This window comes from Mustelus asterias, chromosome 16 (genome assembly GCF_964213995.1).
Source record: "Mustelus asterias chromosome 16, sMusAst1.hap1.1, whole genome shotgun sequence".
Classification (NCBI taxonomy): domain Eukaryota; kingdom Metazoa; phylum Chordata; class Chondrichthyes; order Carcharhiniformes; family Triakidae; genus Mustelus; species Mustelus asterias.
The window spans coordinates 38,446,998-38,465,668 of record NC_135816.1 but is presented as its reverse complement, the minus strand read 5'-3'; the positions used below and the strand labels follow the sequence as shown (position 1 = coordinate 38,465,668).

The window sequence follows — 18,671 nt, the reverse complement described above, 5'->3', positions numbered from 1 at the left end:
GCTTGTCCTGGGAAACTTAATCTCAGGAGGGGGGGCGTTCCTTTTAAACATCTCCCAGCACTTGTTCCAAGTCCAGATAGTGGGGAGGGGGGGAGGGCGGGGGGGGGGGGGGGGGGGTTGTGCATAGCGGCTGTCAGGAAGACAGCGCCATGTGTCACAGAGCGAGCCTTCACCAAACTTGGGTGCTTTCACCAAACACCCGGCTTGGGTCACTGTCTGTGTGGAGTTTGCACATTCTCCTCGTGTCTGCGTGGGTTTCCTCCGGGTGCTGCGGTTTCCTCCCACAGTCCAAAGATGTGCGGGTTAGGTTGATTGGCCATGCTAAAATTGCCCCTTAGTGTCCTGGGATGCGTAGGTTAGAGGGATTAGTGGGTAAAATATGTAGGGATATGGGGGCAGGGCCTGGGTGGGATTGTGGTCGGTGCAGACTTGATGGGCCGAATGGCCTCTTTCTGTACTGTAGGGTTTCTATGATGATTTCTATGAAACTCCTGGATGGAGTGAAGCAGAGGCCTGACATCCTTTGCCCACGATGAGTGAGTGAGATGTCCCACAGCAAGGTCACCTACCCTGTCTGAGAGGCCGTGGCCGTGATAGTGAGCTCCAGCTCGCTCCATAACAGGGCAGGACTACAGTGCTGAATGGAGATAAATGACCTTCATCATGCAGCCAGGGTAAGTCTGCCTGTTCGTGTCTTCCATTGCACCCAATACACACCCACAAGTGATCTCACTCCCAACCACTTCATGGAGTCCCAACACATCCCGCCCTCTCTCCTCCCCCCTCAATTCCCCCCCCACCGCAGCCCCTGTCCCCACGGTCTCTCGATCTGCTCCTCACATCCCCGTTCCCACTCACCTCTCACACATGCCAGTTTTCATCACCATCTGAACTGGCAGTACTCCCGCCCACACTACGCCCATCTGCCTCATTGCAGGACAAACTCGAGCACAACCGGCGTGAGCAATCACAGCCTGCCGGAGTGATGCCTGGACCCTCAAGGCCCAGGCCCCCCCCCATCCCGGGGGATGCCCACCAAGGTCATCTCAGGCAACAGAGTGTGGAAGTCAGCAGGCCTCCTCAACCTCAGCTATGAATCCTGGGGATGCACCTAGACATAGGGGAAGGGTGAGGAAGAATAAGAAATAATAGGCACCTGGTGGGCACGGGTGAATTTGGGCACTCATAAAGGTAAGTCACCATTGTAACAGTGCACTTGTATTAAAAATCACTTTGTTCATTCCAACAGAACCTCCATGATGTTGTCATGGCGTCGCGCTCCGTAAATCCCCACGCAGACTTGCCGCCTCATCCCTGCGCATTGTGGGAATGTCAGTGCTATGTCTCTCCCACCTCCCACACTGATGACACCATAAAGCTGCGCCGCTGCTGGCACGGAGCCCAGGCCCCATCTCCCCAGCACCCCGTCCGAGGAAGGTTCCCCCCCCACATTAAGGCTCAGGCCTCTCGTATCTGCCAGCTTTCTCTAGTTATGAGGATGCCAAGAGCTGAAAAAGTGGTGAGTGCCTGTCCACCTCATCAGCGGGTGGAGAAAAACTCCAGGCCCCTGACCTCAGAGGAGGCAGTAGCAGCTGGGATTTGTTACCCAGTGTTTCTGGGCCCCATGATAAGCTCATTCATTGGCAGGCTGCGTTCAGCTCTCTGTCAGATAGGAGTCAGACATATTGCTGAGGATGTGAGGAGCATCATTCTGTCCTCACTGCAAGTCATCATTTCCCTGCAGCGTCCAGCCAATCACTTTAGTGACCTTCCCATGAATATAGCCACCATCGCGATGAGCTCCTGCAGGCACCCCAGTAGAGAGTGGATGTCAGACCCAGTGGTGGGAGAGGTGTTCACACACTAGTCCATTGAGGTGAGAGGCTATGAGGGCGTCCCCAGCCCTCAGATGGAGGTTCTGTTGAGGACCCTGGCCTCGATATCCTTCCTCCTCCTCCTCTATGGGTTGCCCCTCACTGCCCTCCTCGATCTCCTCATCTCAGAAGATGTGGCATTTCTCCATATTTTCCTTGTCTAGTTGCTCACCCCACTGCAGGGCCAGGCTTTGCAGGGTATAGCAGACCACAATCCTCTGCCAGCTGTTTCAGAGGAAAACCCCCCTGACCGATCCAGGCACTGAAACCCCATCTTGAGTTGCCAATCGCCTGCTCTGTCAGCGCACGCTCGTTGTAGTGAGTCTCAGCAGGTGTTTGTGACCTCCATACTGGCATCACCAGCCTCCTCCTGAATGGCTACCCTTTGCCCCTGAGAAACCGTCACTCCAGCCACCGGTCTCCCCCAAAAACAGCTGGGATCAGCGAGCGTCCCAAGATGTAATTATCATGGATGCTCCCTTGAAATCGGGCACACGCCTGCAAGATGGGCACCGTGTGGTCACAGACAATCTGGACATTGAGGGAGTGGTATTCCTTGTGGTTCTCACATGGTGCCCCATGCCGCCATAGAGAGCGCAGAGCCACACAGGTGCAGCCAATGACGCCCTGTGTCTGGGGCATGCCTCCTATGTGGCTGAAGCCCATGGCCCTGTGTCCTGGCTCACCTGGTCCTGGTCCAAGGGGATGTACATGTGGGCCCTTGAAAATAGCATATCCGTGATCTCCCTTATCCACTTGTGTGTGGCTGACTGGGAGATGCCGCACAGGTCACCCATGCAGCCCAGAAACAAATCGCTGGCATAGAGGTTCAGAGCGGCAGTGACTTTCAGAGCCACAGGCAAAGGGTGGTTTCCCAGTCCATGTGGTGCCAATTCTTGCACCACCTGGTACAGGTGATACACCGTCCTCTGGGACAGACACAATCTTCCCCGACACTCCAAACACTCCACATTAGCCCAGTCTTCTCCAACAGTCCAAAGATGTGCAGGTTAGGTGCATTGGCCATGCTAAGTTGCCCCTCAGTGTCCCACAGTAACTTTGTTGTAGTGTTAGTGTAAACCTACTTGTGACACTAATAAACTTTAAACTTTAAAAGATGTGTAGGCTAGATTGATTAGTCATGGTAAATGTGTGGAGTTATGCGATAGGGCAGAGTGGTGGGCCTTGTGGTAAAATACTCAATGGGCTGAATGGCCTCCTTCTGTACTGTAGGGATTATATGGTTCTCTGACACTGGGCCTCTGACATTTGGAGGCAGGAGATTCTACGCTGGAATACCCAGGACCGGTAGTGTCTCCTCCAAGGCTCTGCCATCTGTGGCCCTGCTCCTGGAAGATCAGCGGGCGCTGCCACCCCCTTCTCTGCAGGGCGCTGCTCCTGGCCACATGCAGCGGCACATCGAGATCACTGCTACTGCTCAGTAGCAATCAAACAATTGACAACCCGACTGGCTCCATGACTTTCCAAAATCATAAACTGAAAGGAAGAGAAGATCAAAGTAGGTGATGAGGAGTCCTGACGCTGCCCTGACCCTCAGCCCTCTCAGGATCTGGGACATCCACCCATCCCCCTGTGTAAGTGCCTTTCCAGAAGTCTCACTCCTTCCCCTGTTACACAGTAGCCAATTCCCCACAGTTGCCCCTCTCAACTCCACCTGAATGAAGCGCTTCGATCCTTGAGAGCTTCAGTGGTCTACATGCCCCCTCAAGGGCGAGGAGTTAGAGCGGTTGAGTGCATTCAAGGGACCAGCATCCTAACCTCATGGGGGAACATGATGCTGCCCCCTGTCACCCTTGAACGAGGTGACTGATGAGAGACTTCACCATAATGCTATGCATTGGGGGGCACCTCTCTATTATGTAGATGTGAATATGAACCTTGGAGTCCAATGCTTGGCGGCTAGGCTTCAACTCTTTTTTTGGAAGCGAATTAAACTAAATCAAATAAACTGAGGGACAAAATAAAAAGGGCAGCCTCTTAAAGGGAAGCTGCCCTAACCAAAAGCAAATCACAAATGAAACTTAAACATTAATTTAAAATGTGATTAAAGATGTCGATAAGGCACCTCAGCTGCTGTGGTGCCCAATGGAAGGTCTCAATGATTCCTCCCCAGGGATTCCAGACCACGAATGTACTTGCGGTAGAGGGGTAAATAGTATCGGACTACCTCCACTGCTTGGACCTGTTGAATATACGGTCCCCAGATCAGGTATTAAACTGATATCAGCCAGCTGCACTTCCAAAGGCTTACAAGCCATTTGCCAATCAGTGGCACACTCACGCATTGCAATGCTGACTAAATTGGCACAAAAACAGAAAATGCTGGAAAATCTCAGCAGGTCTGACAGCATCCATGGGGAGAGAATAGAACCAATGTTTCGATTCTAGATGACCCTTTGTCAGAGCTCTGATGAAGGGTCATCTAGACTCGAAACATTGGCTCTATACCCTCCCCACAGATTCTGTCAGACCTGCTGAGATTTTCCAGCATTTTCTGTTTTTGTTTCAGATTCCAGCATCCGCACTATTTTGCTTTTAAATTGGCACAATTGATTTGCCAAGGAAGGGTCAGGGAGCTGAGTAGGCATCTGGCTTCCTCTTGTGGCAGGCAGGGCACGCCTGATGCATGTGAAGACTGCAACTTGCAGTCAACTTCATTCTTACATAGCACCCTCATTCCTCCAGCTCTCATGGGCTGTGGATTAAATGAGCCTTCCAACTTGAACACCCAGCCATCCAGAGCCTCATCCCTGACAGCCTGGCCTCCAAAGCCAATGGCCTTGAACTTTCAGACAGCTCATGCCCTCAGGCTTCACAGTGCTGCCTGAGTGTGGGGGTTCATTGTGACTACACTCCTCCTCTCCCCCAACTGTGTGAGAGTCTTCAGCCCTAATGAGGCTGGAAATCACCCCTTCTCAGAGTCCCACACTTTGCCCATGCTGCCTGGCCTCCCATGGGACCCCACCCAAGAACCTCCCAGTCGCTCCCAGTGCTGACCCTGTGGATTCACCAGCTCCCACACCCACTTTCCAGCTGCCACTCTGGAAGGAAAATCCCTCAGCGGTGATATCACCACAAGCCCAGCAAGGGGGAAAAGGGAAGAGCCGCCTGCAGACCAGCTGCCGGACCCCTTTAAACGACACGGTAGCACTGCTGCTTCACAGCTCCAGGGTCCCGGGTTCGATTTCCGGCTCGGGTCACTGTCTGTGTGGAGTTTGCACATTCTCCTCGTGTCTGCGTGGGTTTCCTCCGGGTGCTCCGGTTTCCTCCCACAGTCCAAAGATGTGCGGGTTAGGTTGATTGGCCAGGTTTAAAAAATTGCCCCTTAGAGTCCTGGGATGCATAGGTTAGGGGGATTAGTGGGTAAAATATGTGGGGGTAGGGCCTGGGTGGGATTGTGGTCGGTGCAGACTCGATGGGCCGAATGGCCTCCTTCTGCACTGTAGGGTTTCTATGATTTCTATGATGAAACCAAAAGGCTCACAGCCACGAAGGGCCGTTATGGCCTGTGAGCAACCCACCTACCGAGATGCTGAGATAGAATCTCCCTCCAACCCTGAGTTGAACTTATTTGGGTCCCCCACGTTCTCTCTGTTGCCCCCCCCCCCCCACCCCCACCCCCTGTGACTGACACCCTGGATGGTAATGGTGACCTGAGCGTTCACCTCTGATAGCCCTTTCGGTGGTGAGATCATCAGATTCTCAGTAAATCGCGCTGGAGACCGATGAATATTCAGAGAGCGGGAAATCCCGGAGGGAGGGCTCACTAATGATATTAGAATGTATTAAGATGAGGTTCCAGGCCTTCCGTGCCGGATTTCTCGTTACTCCACCAGGAAAGGGCCTGGAAAATCCAAAACGCAATTTCACTGGAGGGAATCATAGTTTCTGAATCTTGCTGAATTTTCCACCTGCATGGCCCTTCTCGCTGACGGATGTCGTGGGCTAAAAATCATCCCCACCATACATCTACAAGTTGTTGTTCTTCGTTTCGCTTACTTTGCTGTGCCCCAGTGAAGCATCTTGAAATGGTTTCCATGTTAAACACGCTACTTAACATAATATGTAGAATATATAACTGCAGGTGTTGATGACTCATCAATTTAGGATGTGGAGTGGCGCAGTGGCAGGATGGTTAGCACTGCTGCCTCACAGCTCTAGGGACCCGGGTTCAATTCCAGCCTGGGGTCATTGTCTGTGTGGAGTTTGCACATTCTCCCCGTGTCTGCATGGGTTTCCTCCGAGTGCTCCGGTTTCCTCTCTCAGTCTAAATATGTGCAGTTTCGGTTGATGGGCCCTGCTAAATTGACCCTAGTGTCAGGGGGATTAGCAGGGTAAATATGTGGGATTGTGGTCGGTGCAGACTTGATGGGCCGAATGGCCTCCTTCTGCACTGTAGGGATTCTACGAATTTTTAGATTTGTTAGATGGAAGTTTTCTTCAATCAGCAAGTGCTTTCAGTTTGTTGCTGACTGCGATATCTGGGCTGTCTTCAAAATGTAAGTGATACAAAAGTATGATTAGAACATTGCTGAGCAGTTTAAAGAGTGTGATGAAAAGCTGAGCGTTGCTGATTGGCAATTTAAAAATCTGATCAGTAAACTGAGCAAAAGTCCTGATGTGCTGCACATCGAACTTTTAATACTTGGACGGTGAGTGTCTACATCTCAGCCGAGTTGGTTTTGCACAGCTTACCCCATCCGTTGTTTAATTTGCTGCTCAGCATCACTACACACCAGCAGCTGTAACACTGAACTGTCCTCTGCTCAGAGTGCTGGCTTAGTACTAGTGAATTTGCTACACATTTAAGATTCATTCTTGCTTTTACTCCCACTTTATCATTGCTCTCAGCTGGTTTGCAATGCTGACACATCAACTGTGCAGTAGATAAAACTAGATGAAGGCGAATAACTGAGCTGTAAATTAAGTGCAAAGAAATGTTGAAAAGGTTTTTGAAACCAAAAGAGAAAATGCTGGAAAATCTCAGCAGGTCTGGCAGTGTCTGTAAGGAGAGAAAAGAGCTGACATTTCGAATCCAGATAAGCTTTGACAAAGGATCATCTGGACTCGAGACGTCAGCTCGTTTCTCTCCTTACAGATGCTGCCAGGCTTGCTGAGATTTTCCAGCATTTTCTCTTTTGGTTTCAGATTCCAACATCTGCAGTAATTTGATTTTATTTGAAAAGGTTTCTGATGCTTGAACAATAAAAGTACAAGGATAGTGTAAGAAATTTGAACTGATTGCCAGAACCAACTTGTACTGATTACCACATTAAAATTTGAATTAAAAAAAACAGGATCTTTGGCAATTTCATTCTGGAAGTTGTGATTTAAGGACTATATTCATATGATCGCCACAAGTTATAATCACTGAAAATGGATTTTACTGATCAATTACCTTGTTTTTGTAGGAATTAACTGATGGAGTGGCAAAAATCAGGACAGTTAGAGAAGCTACATCTGAATGTTTCTGTCCGCCAGGTGAGTGAATCTTTAGCATTTATGTTTGAGATTTGTACTCAAATTAGCACTGTTAAATCTCTTAGTACCGAGGTGTCTCCTCAAGAACTACTCCACAGCCAGGGAACACATGTAAGCCTACTTGTGATACTAATAAATAAACTTTAAAACGTTTAATTTAAGTCATTGCTCAAAATATATTTTTTATTTTCATAATGTCTACTTTAATTCTAAGAGGAAATGTGTGATGAATGTGAAATCAAAATAAGGCAGAAATACAAATGAAATATGTGGAGATCAGGGGCTTGATTTTCGATCACGCGTTGGTGAGAGATCGGGTGCAGACATGCTTTGAACATTACTCTCCTGGGTGACATTTCAGGGGCCTGCCACCATTTTCAAAGTGAGGGTGGGGTCAGGGGGAATCCGGCAACCCACTTACCACCAATTAACAGCCTGTTAATCTCCTTTTGAAGGAGGCAATGGCCTAGTGGTATTATCACTAGACTATTAATCCAGAAACTCAGCTAATGTTCTGGGGATCCAGGTTCAAATCCTGCCTCGACAGATGGTGGAATTTGAATTTCAATAAAAAATAGAATCTACCGATGACCATGCAACTATTGAAAAACCCATCTGGTTCACTAATGTCCTTTAGGGAAGAAAATCTGTTGTCCTTACCCAGTCTGGTCTACATGTGACTTCAGGACCACAATGTGGTTGACTCTTAACTGACCTCCAAGGGCAACTAGGGATGGGCAATAAATGCTGGCTAGCCAGCAATGCTCATGTTCCATGAATTCATTTTTAAAAACATTATTAATGGGTTGTGGATGGTCATGATGAGATTTTCATATCGCAGCTCAGCAGAACTCAACGGTCTAGTGTACATTATCGCTCAGATGTTGGGCGTAATGCGGGGAGCTATTAAATCATCTTTCTGCTGAGCACTCATTATTTTACACAGTCTTATTTTCTGTTGTCTTCAAAGAGAAATAGATCAAAGACATTTTTATCTTTTTACAGAAATGTGGGTTTCTTAAATCCAGGAAATTGTATTTGCATAAGATATTAAGTTAGTAATGCTATTAATAACTATGATATCTCAAGATTATCTTCCATTGAGTTTGATCGTACAGCATTACAGAATGCTTTGTGTTTTTAAATGCCGCGATCAAACGGAAAATTGTCAGGGGATCAACTGTACTTTAGCATAGCTGATTGTTAAAGTGTGTGCTTATAATTGCTTGAATATACCCTGAAAGATTGAATAAATGAATGAAAAGAATAGTCCAACATAAAGAAATAATTTCTCAAACACGGAGAATGTCTGCACTATCCTTTTTGTGAACTTTATGTACAAACCAAAGGTGGAACCAATTGCAATCCAGATGCTGCTTAACTCTGACATTGATGGTGATTTATTGTGATAATCTGTAATGAGAATGGTATGACTTGTGTTTGAGAAAAACCAGGATTTAATTTCTTGCCATCAGCACATTTTCAGATGTTTTTTTTTCCTCTCTTTAGCTGGGTTGATGTATGAGTGATTTCACTCTAGGCCGAATCTGAAACCAATTGTTCAATGACATTTAATCACATAATGAGAGCCTGAGGGCGTGTTAATAGCTTATTTGTAAAACGGGAGAATAATGGGATAGGTTTTGTCTGTGGGGCTAATAAAGTTTGTTGGGTTCTTTTAAATAATGAGAAAATTTACCACAACACACATGCTGTGTTACATCAGCAAAAGAAGAAGGAAAGATTACAGAGTGTACTTTCCAAGAAAGGGTCCCCATATCTATTAATTTTTGAAAAATGAACACGGTATTTTAATAATGTGATATTACCCAAATGGGATATTTTTAAGCAGGAGTACACAGCTGTTGATAGTTTTTCTCTATCCTAAAGACTCCAGATCAGTCTCTTTGTAATTCAACATGCTGGTTCCCACTGAATTAATCGTAACTGCTACAGGACATCAGGGTTGTTCCTGCTCCTTAATTGACAAGCTGGCTGTTGGCACATCTTGATTGATGGTAGCCCATCGATTATAAGGGAAATGAGGCTTCACTATAAGAATGGTTTGAGCCTCCTGCTAGTACTGTTGGGCAGGCCTAAGCTGACACCCACTACCATTGCACATTGCTCATTCGATTTGCATCACAATTATAGTTCATCCCCCGTATTGTCTCAAACGGACACTTTACTGCCTGGGTGTATTTGCTGATTTCAGCAACATCCTTCAATTGTGGTAAAGGTTGAAGGAGGCTGTTTTGTTTGCTTGGATTATTATAAATGGTGAATTCCATCTAGTAGAGAGTTTAAACTTACAGCACCACTCTTAGCCACTAGAAGGCATTTCCTGCACATGGTGACTGTGACCGTGGAAGTACTGGTAATGGGAAAGATCTGCAGTCTCACTAAAGGAAGTCTTGTTCACGTGTTAGGCCAAAATGTTTAGGTATTGTGTTCAGCTCTGGGTCCCTCCCTAGAGTTAAGAGGGGTAATAAATGCAACATTTCCAGCAATCAATACAAGAGAGTTGTTGGTCTTCCAGGACTAGTGATGCTTCAAATCCCTATTTTGTAGTTTACCATCAAAATTAATAAAAAATCTGATAAACAGAAGTCTTACTTATTGATTAATATATTTCAGTTACTAATGGCAACAGGACAAGCAGAAAAAAAAATCACAGTCAAATAAACAGTTAAAAATTCTGATCTCTCCTTTCTAAGTGTACTTTATTCTCATCTCTAACTATAATGAAAAGAAATGTGGAGAAATGCAATTATTTGGACTATTTGGTAGCAGTGTGACAATACTTTAGCTATTTGCTTTATTTATCTCGTTGATTTTCAAAATTTATAGCAGCTAGTGTTACTTAAATAAAAACAGAAAATGTTGGAAATACTCAGCAGATAAAGCCACATCTGTGGAGAGAGAAACATTCGGGTCAGTGACCATTCATCACCTCATTTAGGTTTCTGAGCAGAAGCTGTCTCTGATTTTATGGTTGACTGGAGCTGTCCAATTCACATCAGGCTATTGTAAAGGCTAGTGGAGTAGGTCTCCCTCACCATCATCTGGATGTTGAGCATCACTTGGTTAGGGGACAGAGAGGAAAATCTAGTGATGGACATTGCACGTCAGTAACAGAAATAATTGAAGGAAAATTGGATGGCTTCTGCTGAATATCGAGTTGATAAAGTTATAATTCAACCCCAGTATCTCAGAAACCCTACAGGACAGAAAGAGGCCATTCAGCCCATCGAGTCTGCACCGACAACAATCCCACCCAGGCCCTACCCCCATATCCTTACATATTTACCCACTAATCCCTCTAACCTACACATCCCAGGACACTAAGGACAATTTTAGCATGGCCAATCAACCTAACCCGCACATCTTTGGACTGTGGGAGGAAACCGGAGCACCTGGAGGAAACCCACACAGACACGAGGAGAATGTGCAAACTCCACACAGACAGTGACCCAAGCCGGGAATCGAACCCAGGTCCCTGGAGCTGTGAAGCAGCAGTGCTAACCACTGTGCTACCGTGCCGCCCATAGCTAAGTCTTGTATCAATTCCAACTGCCCTCACCCTTCCCACCTACCATTCTCTACTATAAAGAAACCGTGGTCCAGCATTGGAATTGGCTTGCACTGTTACCAATACAAACTCCAGAGAACTGAGCGCAGTTTTGGTCCTCCTGACCTGATCTAAAGGGAATTACTGTAGGATTTTACTTTATTCATGCTATGACCACTGCTATTGCTAAAGTGATAACATTAACTTGTATATCACCTTAAATGTAGAAATTAGTCACTTTACAGAGACTTTACAAACCAGATGAAAAAAAGGGGTGATCGACATCTTCTCTGCTGTTCTTCCAGTGCTTGAGTACCTCTCTTGTTTCTTGGTGATCAGAGCTAGACACTGTGTACAAGGTGCGATCTGACCATAGACGATAAACTTTAATCCCTTTCTTCTTTGACTAATATTCCACTGTTTATTATCCATTCTCAGCTTTTATCCAGAATTTTCAAATCTTTTGAATTTATGTGGAACGTTATCTTTTGGAAATCAAGGTGAACTTGGGTAATTGCTTCCTCAAAGAGGTTAAGGAAGTGTGCTTTGCTTTCCTGAATACATGGTAACTAGATTGTTGTCCTACAGATGACCCTCAAGTTTACTCCTAATAATCAGTTCCATTATTTTACATTATTGAATCTATAATCGCTATAGTGTCTGTACTTTGCCACCATCATTTTGGGGAGAGTGTGTCTATGTACTGAAAGTGCCCTGGATGTTTGGTTTCTATATCGAAGGGGTGAAATTCCATGTATGTTATTTAACTGGTCCGTTGATGGACATTCCTGAGGAGGTGGCTCTAGCTGCTTCAGAGGTAGATGTATATAGAAGACAGCATCACAATGACCATCACTCAGAAGACTCCTGGAAGGCACATCAGAGCACAGCTTATCATTGCAACTCTTGCTCTCGTAAACAGAGTTTAGCTTTACTACCCACACACACAGCTCTGACGGAGGGTCATCCAGACTTGAAACGTTGGCTCTATTCTCTCTCCACAGAAGCTGTCAGACCTGGTGAGTTTGTCCAGCATTTTCTGTTTTTGTTTCAAATTCCAGCATCTGCAGGATTTTGCCTTTAGCTTTACCACTATTGCCTTAGCTCATTCTCCGTAAGTAAAGGGCAATCATTCAATTCAGTCTGAATCCAGAACATGACAATATGTTAGCTCTCAGTTCTCCTGTATAACTATATCAACAAGTACAGTAACATCTGACTGACTAATCAATATGAAATCAATGTATTCTTTCCTGTATGATTCTAACCTTCATAAATATCAGAACCTTCATAAACGACAGAAGCGCATATTTTGTTTTAAAACTCAACAAAGCGGGGGTTATTTTTGCTTTTCAGGATGATCCTGGAGCTGGAGGCAGTTTTACAGAGACTGAGGCACAATAGTGCTTGATGTGGTCAAGCCAGATCTGGTGATAGATGATTCAACAGTTGTGCAACAGCCACTCTCAAGATTACGCAAAATACATGTAAAATATTACAAATACTATAAGTAAAATACAGCAGAAGTGTAGAAAATTGTTGTAAGTAAAACTGTTGTAGAATTCTATTGAGGAGCTGTTATACTGAATTGACCAAAGATCAAAAATAATGATAGAAAAGAATAATGAATACTTCTTATTTAATGTTGCTTCTCTCATTATTATTTGACCTTTTAAAAAAAACTGCTTTTCATGCTAACTGAATAGAATTTGGGTAATTGTCATCAAGTATTTTTCTGTGCAAGTGTCAATCTCTTGTTAAATCAATCTCCGTGTGCATGGTGGATGCATATTTTAAATGTAAGTATTAACTTTTATGCACATTTGTATGTGTTTGAAAACAAAGCAGTAAGAAATGTGTCTTATTTAATCATTACCTAGGTGTGAAATTTGACAGGGTCCCAAAATGAGCTTGGGGATATGATGTGCGATTAACCCTTCCCCATTCATAAGTTCATAAGAAATATGAGCAGAATTAGGCCATTCGGCCCATTGAGTCCGCTCTGACATTCGATCATGGCTGATATGCTCCTCATCCCTATTTTCCTGCCTTCTCCCCATAACCCTTCAGCGCATTACCAACTCATTGTGTCTGATGGAGACAGCGTTCAAACCTCGTGCTGCCTGTGTATTACCATGAATTTAACATGCAGTTGGTGCTAAGCATGCTGTTGGTTGACTGAGCGGGGATACATATTGTGATAGGCTAGCACCAGTTAAAACTAACCCACACTATTGAAAGCCAACCCTGCACGTTTAAAAGGGATATCATTCTGGCTGCACTGAGTGCTGGAAGTAGCTGGGAAGAGTGTCTATGGAGGAAGAACACTAAACAGTGGTGCAACAGGGCAAAACCCACGCTCCACTTATTGGAGTGCCCATGACTGAGGCCGTGGCTGCTGGCTGGACTGAAAACATTGAAGGCAATGGTATCCTCATTCCTAATCCTCATTTTCCCATTTCTCTTCTCCTTTCATCCCACAGTATCTTCTGACTGACAAGTTGCAAGTTGTCGAATTAAACACAAAGATAAAAACAAAACACAATGGATGCTGGAATCTGAAACAAAAACAGAAAATGCTGGAATATCTCAGCAAGTCTGACAGCATCTGTGGAGAGAGAACAGAGCCAATGTTTTGAGCCAGAGCGGTCATCTAGATTTGAAACATTGGCTCTATTCTTTCTCCACAGATGCCCTCAGACTTGCTGATATGTTGCAGCATTTTTTGTTTTTGAGTCTAATTATTCATCTTTTTCTTCTCACTCTCCCCTCAGCATCTCACAACTCTTGTGTCTTCTCCTTCCAGCAAGAACTGCCACCTGTGTGAACTGTTTATAACCCATTATATTGGAGGAAATGCTATGGGAAACTGTGGATTGAATCATTTATTTATCTTATATTATAATGGAAGGCAAGCTTGCAAACAGCTTACCATCCCAACACCTGGCTGAATTCCAGATCAGGAACCCAGAGATGGCTGTGGACCCTGGAGGAGATTTTCGAGGAGATGGCCCATTAAGAGGCCATCTTTGGGAGTACCTTACAATTATGGAGGGGAGGTGGGTTTCACAGTTGGAAAAGCCAATGGGAGTACCCTCGGCTCTGGATGACTGGCAGCCCCATTGAGAGAGGTGGGCACTGCTGCTGTAGGTGGGAGACCTTGAGGGTGCCTCAAGATGGAGGGGCCCTCTGAAGACTTGTAAAGATGCAGAGCATACTCTGGTCACAGCTGCCAGGTCATCAATCAAAGGGGGAGTCACTCCATGGCTGTAGTCCTCACATCTGTCCTGGGCTGCTTTGTAGGATGCACCTCTGACCCCCCATTCCCTGCCCACCTCACCCCCCCAGCCTGCCACTGGGAGGCCACCATCATTCCATCTGTGGGAGCCCAAAATCAGCAATGAGACATTGATTGGATAATATGCTTCAGTGATGTTAATAAATGGGTAAATACTGACCAGGGCACCAGGACGAACTTTGCTGCTTTTCATAAAAAAATGCCATGTAATCCTTTATGTCCAACTGAGAAGACAGATGGATCCTCAGTTTAATACCTCATCTGAAATAAAGCATGTCTAATAGTACAGTTTCTCCTCAGTATTGCACAGTAGTATCAGGTCAGTAATGTGCCCATGAAGTGAATGTTTAGCTTCCCTGCCAGTGCGTTTGAAGGCAAGGGGATATATAAAATCCAGCAGACAGCCTACACACACCCCTAACCTGTCTGAAATTTTACAAAGGCGGCCAGGTTGAGGCATCATGTGGCCAGCCTGCTCATTGGCCTATTGGGGCCCTTAAGTGGTCAGTTAATGCCAGTTAAGGGCCTTATTCCCCCCCTGCCAGTATCCTACCCATGGCATGAGGAGGTCCATGCCCACAACCAACCCATGCAACTAAAGCTGCCATGCTTCCAGCATGACAAGAGTGGGCAAACTTCATCTGGGGGCCCCTTGGGCCCATTGGAGGAGCAGCCCCTCCCCCCACCACAAAGATATCCCCCCCCCCCCCTTAAACCCTCCCTTCTGACCACTTGAACCTGACCCCCTACCCTCATCCTCTTCACTGAGAACTCCGACCCTGGACTTACCTGGGCTTATCAGCATGGTGGGACTGTCTGCAGTCCCAAGAGTGGCCACCACACCCAGCTGGCGCCATTCAGGCTACAGAGCTGCCAGCCAAACCAATTTGCCGCAGCTCTCTAAGGGAGGATGTTCTCCCAAGAAAGGGGCAGAAGTCTCACCTTAAAGCAATGAATGGTGTTCCCAGCTGCAAGGCAGCTGTCGGGATCATTAACGGCCTTAACTCTGATCTTTTATCCGGGGTGGCAGGGTCCACAGTGCCCTATAAAATTTCACCCCATGTCATCAAGTTAAAGCATTATCTTACGACAGTAATAAAAGATATTGTTGATCCAGACTGAGTGAGATTAATTATCTTTGTTTCATTCACTCCATATTCCGAGAATAATTATTCACTACAATCCTTTGTGTTTGTTCTTCCATCTGGATGTGTACTAACTTAATTGGAAAATTGGCGTTCCATTATAATACAATACAGAATGGATAACTCCTTGTAAACTCCCACAATTGCACAATGTCTACTGCAGTTATCAGAGTAGATTTAATTTGTGTTCAAATGTTAAACTTTCTTAACAATTGGTTAATATTTTGGCAGTGGACAGGATGGCCGTATTGCCCTTGTTTGAGGGGTGCTTAACCAGGGGGCAGAGATTTAGGGTTAGGGGTTGGAGGTTTAGAGGGCATTTGATGGTTTTTTTCACCCAGAAAGTGGTGGGGATCTGGAACCCACTGACTGAAAGGATGGAAGAGACAGAAACCCTTATAACATCCAAAAAAATCACTAGAAGTGCTATAACCAGCAAGCGCTGGAATGTGGGATTAGACAGGAGGGCAACTGGTTGACCAGTATGGTCCTGATGGGGCAAATGGGTCTCCTTCCATGTTGTAAATTTGATGTCTGGAATGTCATCAGAACAGCCATTTCAATATAAACACGAGGCAGACAAATAATGTAGTGAGAATAATAGCGGTATTTGTATCATGCTTTTCAAGCTGGAATGTTGCAAAAGCTTTTACAGAATTAATTATTATTGAAATGGAATGACTATTGTTAATATCCGTCAGGATTTAAAAGTACATCTGTTGACAGTGGGTTGAAATATCGTTTATGCTTATCACTGGCAGGGAGTGAGTGGAATCCAGAATACAGTTCCAAAAATATAATTGGCCAGGATTCTCCCAAAAATATTCGAAATCCCCAATTTGCGTGAAAATGGTTGTAAATCCCACCGGTTTTTTTAGCGTGATTTCCAGAATGAATCTCCCACAGTCTGAGCACTGCAGAGTACCCTAGCGGGATTCATAGTGAAAATCAGTGGGGGGGGCCTTTTCCTGCTGGAGATGCCAGCAGCATAGCACTGAGCGGGCCACTGCACATGCGCCGATCTGTCAGCGCTGTGATCGGCACATGCACAGTAGCCCCGCATTGCCAGCTTCCCAATCGCTGGCCAGCCCTGCAACCCCCCATCACTGGCCTTCCAAACACCCCAACCCCCGGCCTCCCGGACCTCCCCAGGCAAACTCCGATGTCCCCACTCCCTGGCCAGCCCTGATCTCCCAGTTCTCCCCACCCACTACCCCCCCAGCAGTCCTGACCCCATCCCACTCCAGCAGCCCCGATGGCCAGCCCTGATCTCCTTTTGCCTCCCTCTGCCACCAATTCACCGATCCTGAATGCAGACTGGCAGCGGGACTCCACCAATCGCGCCCCCAATAGGCCCCGCCTCACCGTCTCTGGCCTCACCCGTTTTGCACTGCCTGATGCCCAGTGGGCAATGCCAAGGTGCCCCTTGGGCAGTGCCAGGGGGCCCAGCTTGCACTGTCAGGCTGGCACTGCCCGGGGAGCACCCCCCTCTTACTCCCGACCTCCTGGGGGGGCCTCCATGGCCTCTCTTCACTCCAGCAGGGTCAGGTCGCCTGTTCCCCATTAGGGGGGAGCAGTTGTAGAGTGAAACATTCCCGGCAAGGGGGGAGACGCTAGCAGGTGCTGAAAAACATTGCTGCGGAGACGTGTTAGTGCAGCATAACAGGCTGGGAGAATTGTCCCCATTGTATTCGAGTTATAAGTATCAGTAAGGGAAACCATTAACTTAGTCGGGCGGCACGGTAGCACAGTGGTTAGCACTGCCGCCTCACAGGACCTGGGTTTGATTCCCGTCTTGGGTCACCGTCTGTGCGGAGTTTGCACGTTCTCCCTGTGTCTGCATGGGTTTCCTCTGGATGCTCCGGTTTCCTCACACTGTCCAAAAATGTGCAGGTTAGGTGAATTGGCCTTACTAAATTCTCCCTCAGTGCACCCGAACAGGCACCGAAATCTGGCGACGAGGGGATTTTCACAGTAACTTCTTTGCAGTGTTAATGTAAACCTACTTGTGACTAATAAATAAGCTTAACTTTTAGATTCCTTTTTGCTCAAGCTGTAAGTGATGTCATCGTCTTCTAAAGACTTTTAATGACCCAATGTGGGATTGGCATGAACATGCACATAACTGAGAGTTCATATTGTCATTTTGGCGCTGGGGGAGGGTGGGGGGAGGGAACCTCTGCAGCTGTGACCCCATGGGCCTTCCTCTGGGCACATCAGATGTTTTATTGGAGGCAGTTCAGAGAAGATTCAGCAGGATGATCCCCAGTTTGGTGGGATTGTCTTGTGGGGAAAGATTAAAAAGGTTGGGACTCTACTCATTGGAATTTTGAAGAATGAGAGGTGATCTCATTGAAACATACAGGATTATTAAGGGGCTGGACAGGGTAAATGCTGAGAAGATGTTTCCCCTCATGGAAGAGTCTAGGGCCAGAGGGCATAGACTCAGAATAAAGGGGCACCAATTTAAGACTGAGATGAGGAGGAATTTCTTGTCTGAGGATTGGGAATATTTGGAACTCCTTGCCACGGAGAGCGGTGGGGGCAGAGTCCTTGTGTAAATTTAAGGCTAAGATAGATATAGTTTTTGATCAGTAAGGGAATCGAGGGTTAGGGGGAAAGGGCAGGAAAGTGGACATGAGGAACGTCAGATCAGCCGTGATCCTGTTGAATGGCAGCGCAGGCTCAAGGGGGTAGACGGCCTACTCCTGGGGGAGCTATTTCCTTTAGCCTTATGTGGCGAACTTGGCCTAGATGGCTCTTGAAACATGCTGAACCAAACCTAGTTTCAGCTCTTTCCTCCACATTGTCCAGTCAGCTGCAGTGTTTTGCCAAGAGAGACAGTCTGCAATTTAATACCAGTGTGACTGATGGTTAATCTTTATTATAGTGCAAAATTTCTCAATGAGAAAGTGTTCTGCTTGGGTGATACGTTATGTGCATCAGTCTAGCAGAGTGAGTGACACATTGTGGTTCTGGCAAGGGGCCCCTGTCTGAATGCATTACTGCTTTTTCTTTCAGCTGTTAAACCCGTAATATATTTCCAAAATGTTCTATTTTCATTTTTACTTCGGGTTGTCAGCATTCACAGTTCTTTATTTTCTCTACATATGCAATAAGTAGCATTTAATTTTGAATTCTTAGTTACAGTACGGGATACAAATGAGCTAGATGTGGAGGATGTAATTGCTGTTTTCAATGACACCAGGAAGAATACACGGTTACCCGTTACATGAATATTGTATTGAATTAGGATCTCCTGAGGGAAACAAAAGCACAAA

The 18,671-nt window shown here is 46.1% G+C and overlaps 1 protein-coding gene across 1 annotated transcript in view; it reads left to right on the top strand.

The window, feature by feature from the left end:
- The window catches only part of LOC144505341 (uncharacterized), a 171,384-nt gene that overhangs the window by 11,844 nt on the left and 140,869 nt on the right, over positions 1-18,671 (top strand). Inside the window, exon 2 of the mRNA XM_078231461.1 lies at positions 7,307-7,376. Coding sequence (XP_078087587.1) covers positions 7,307-7,376 — 70 coding nt within the window. The remainder of the gene's footprint in view (positions 1-7,306; positions 7,377-18,671) is intronic.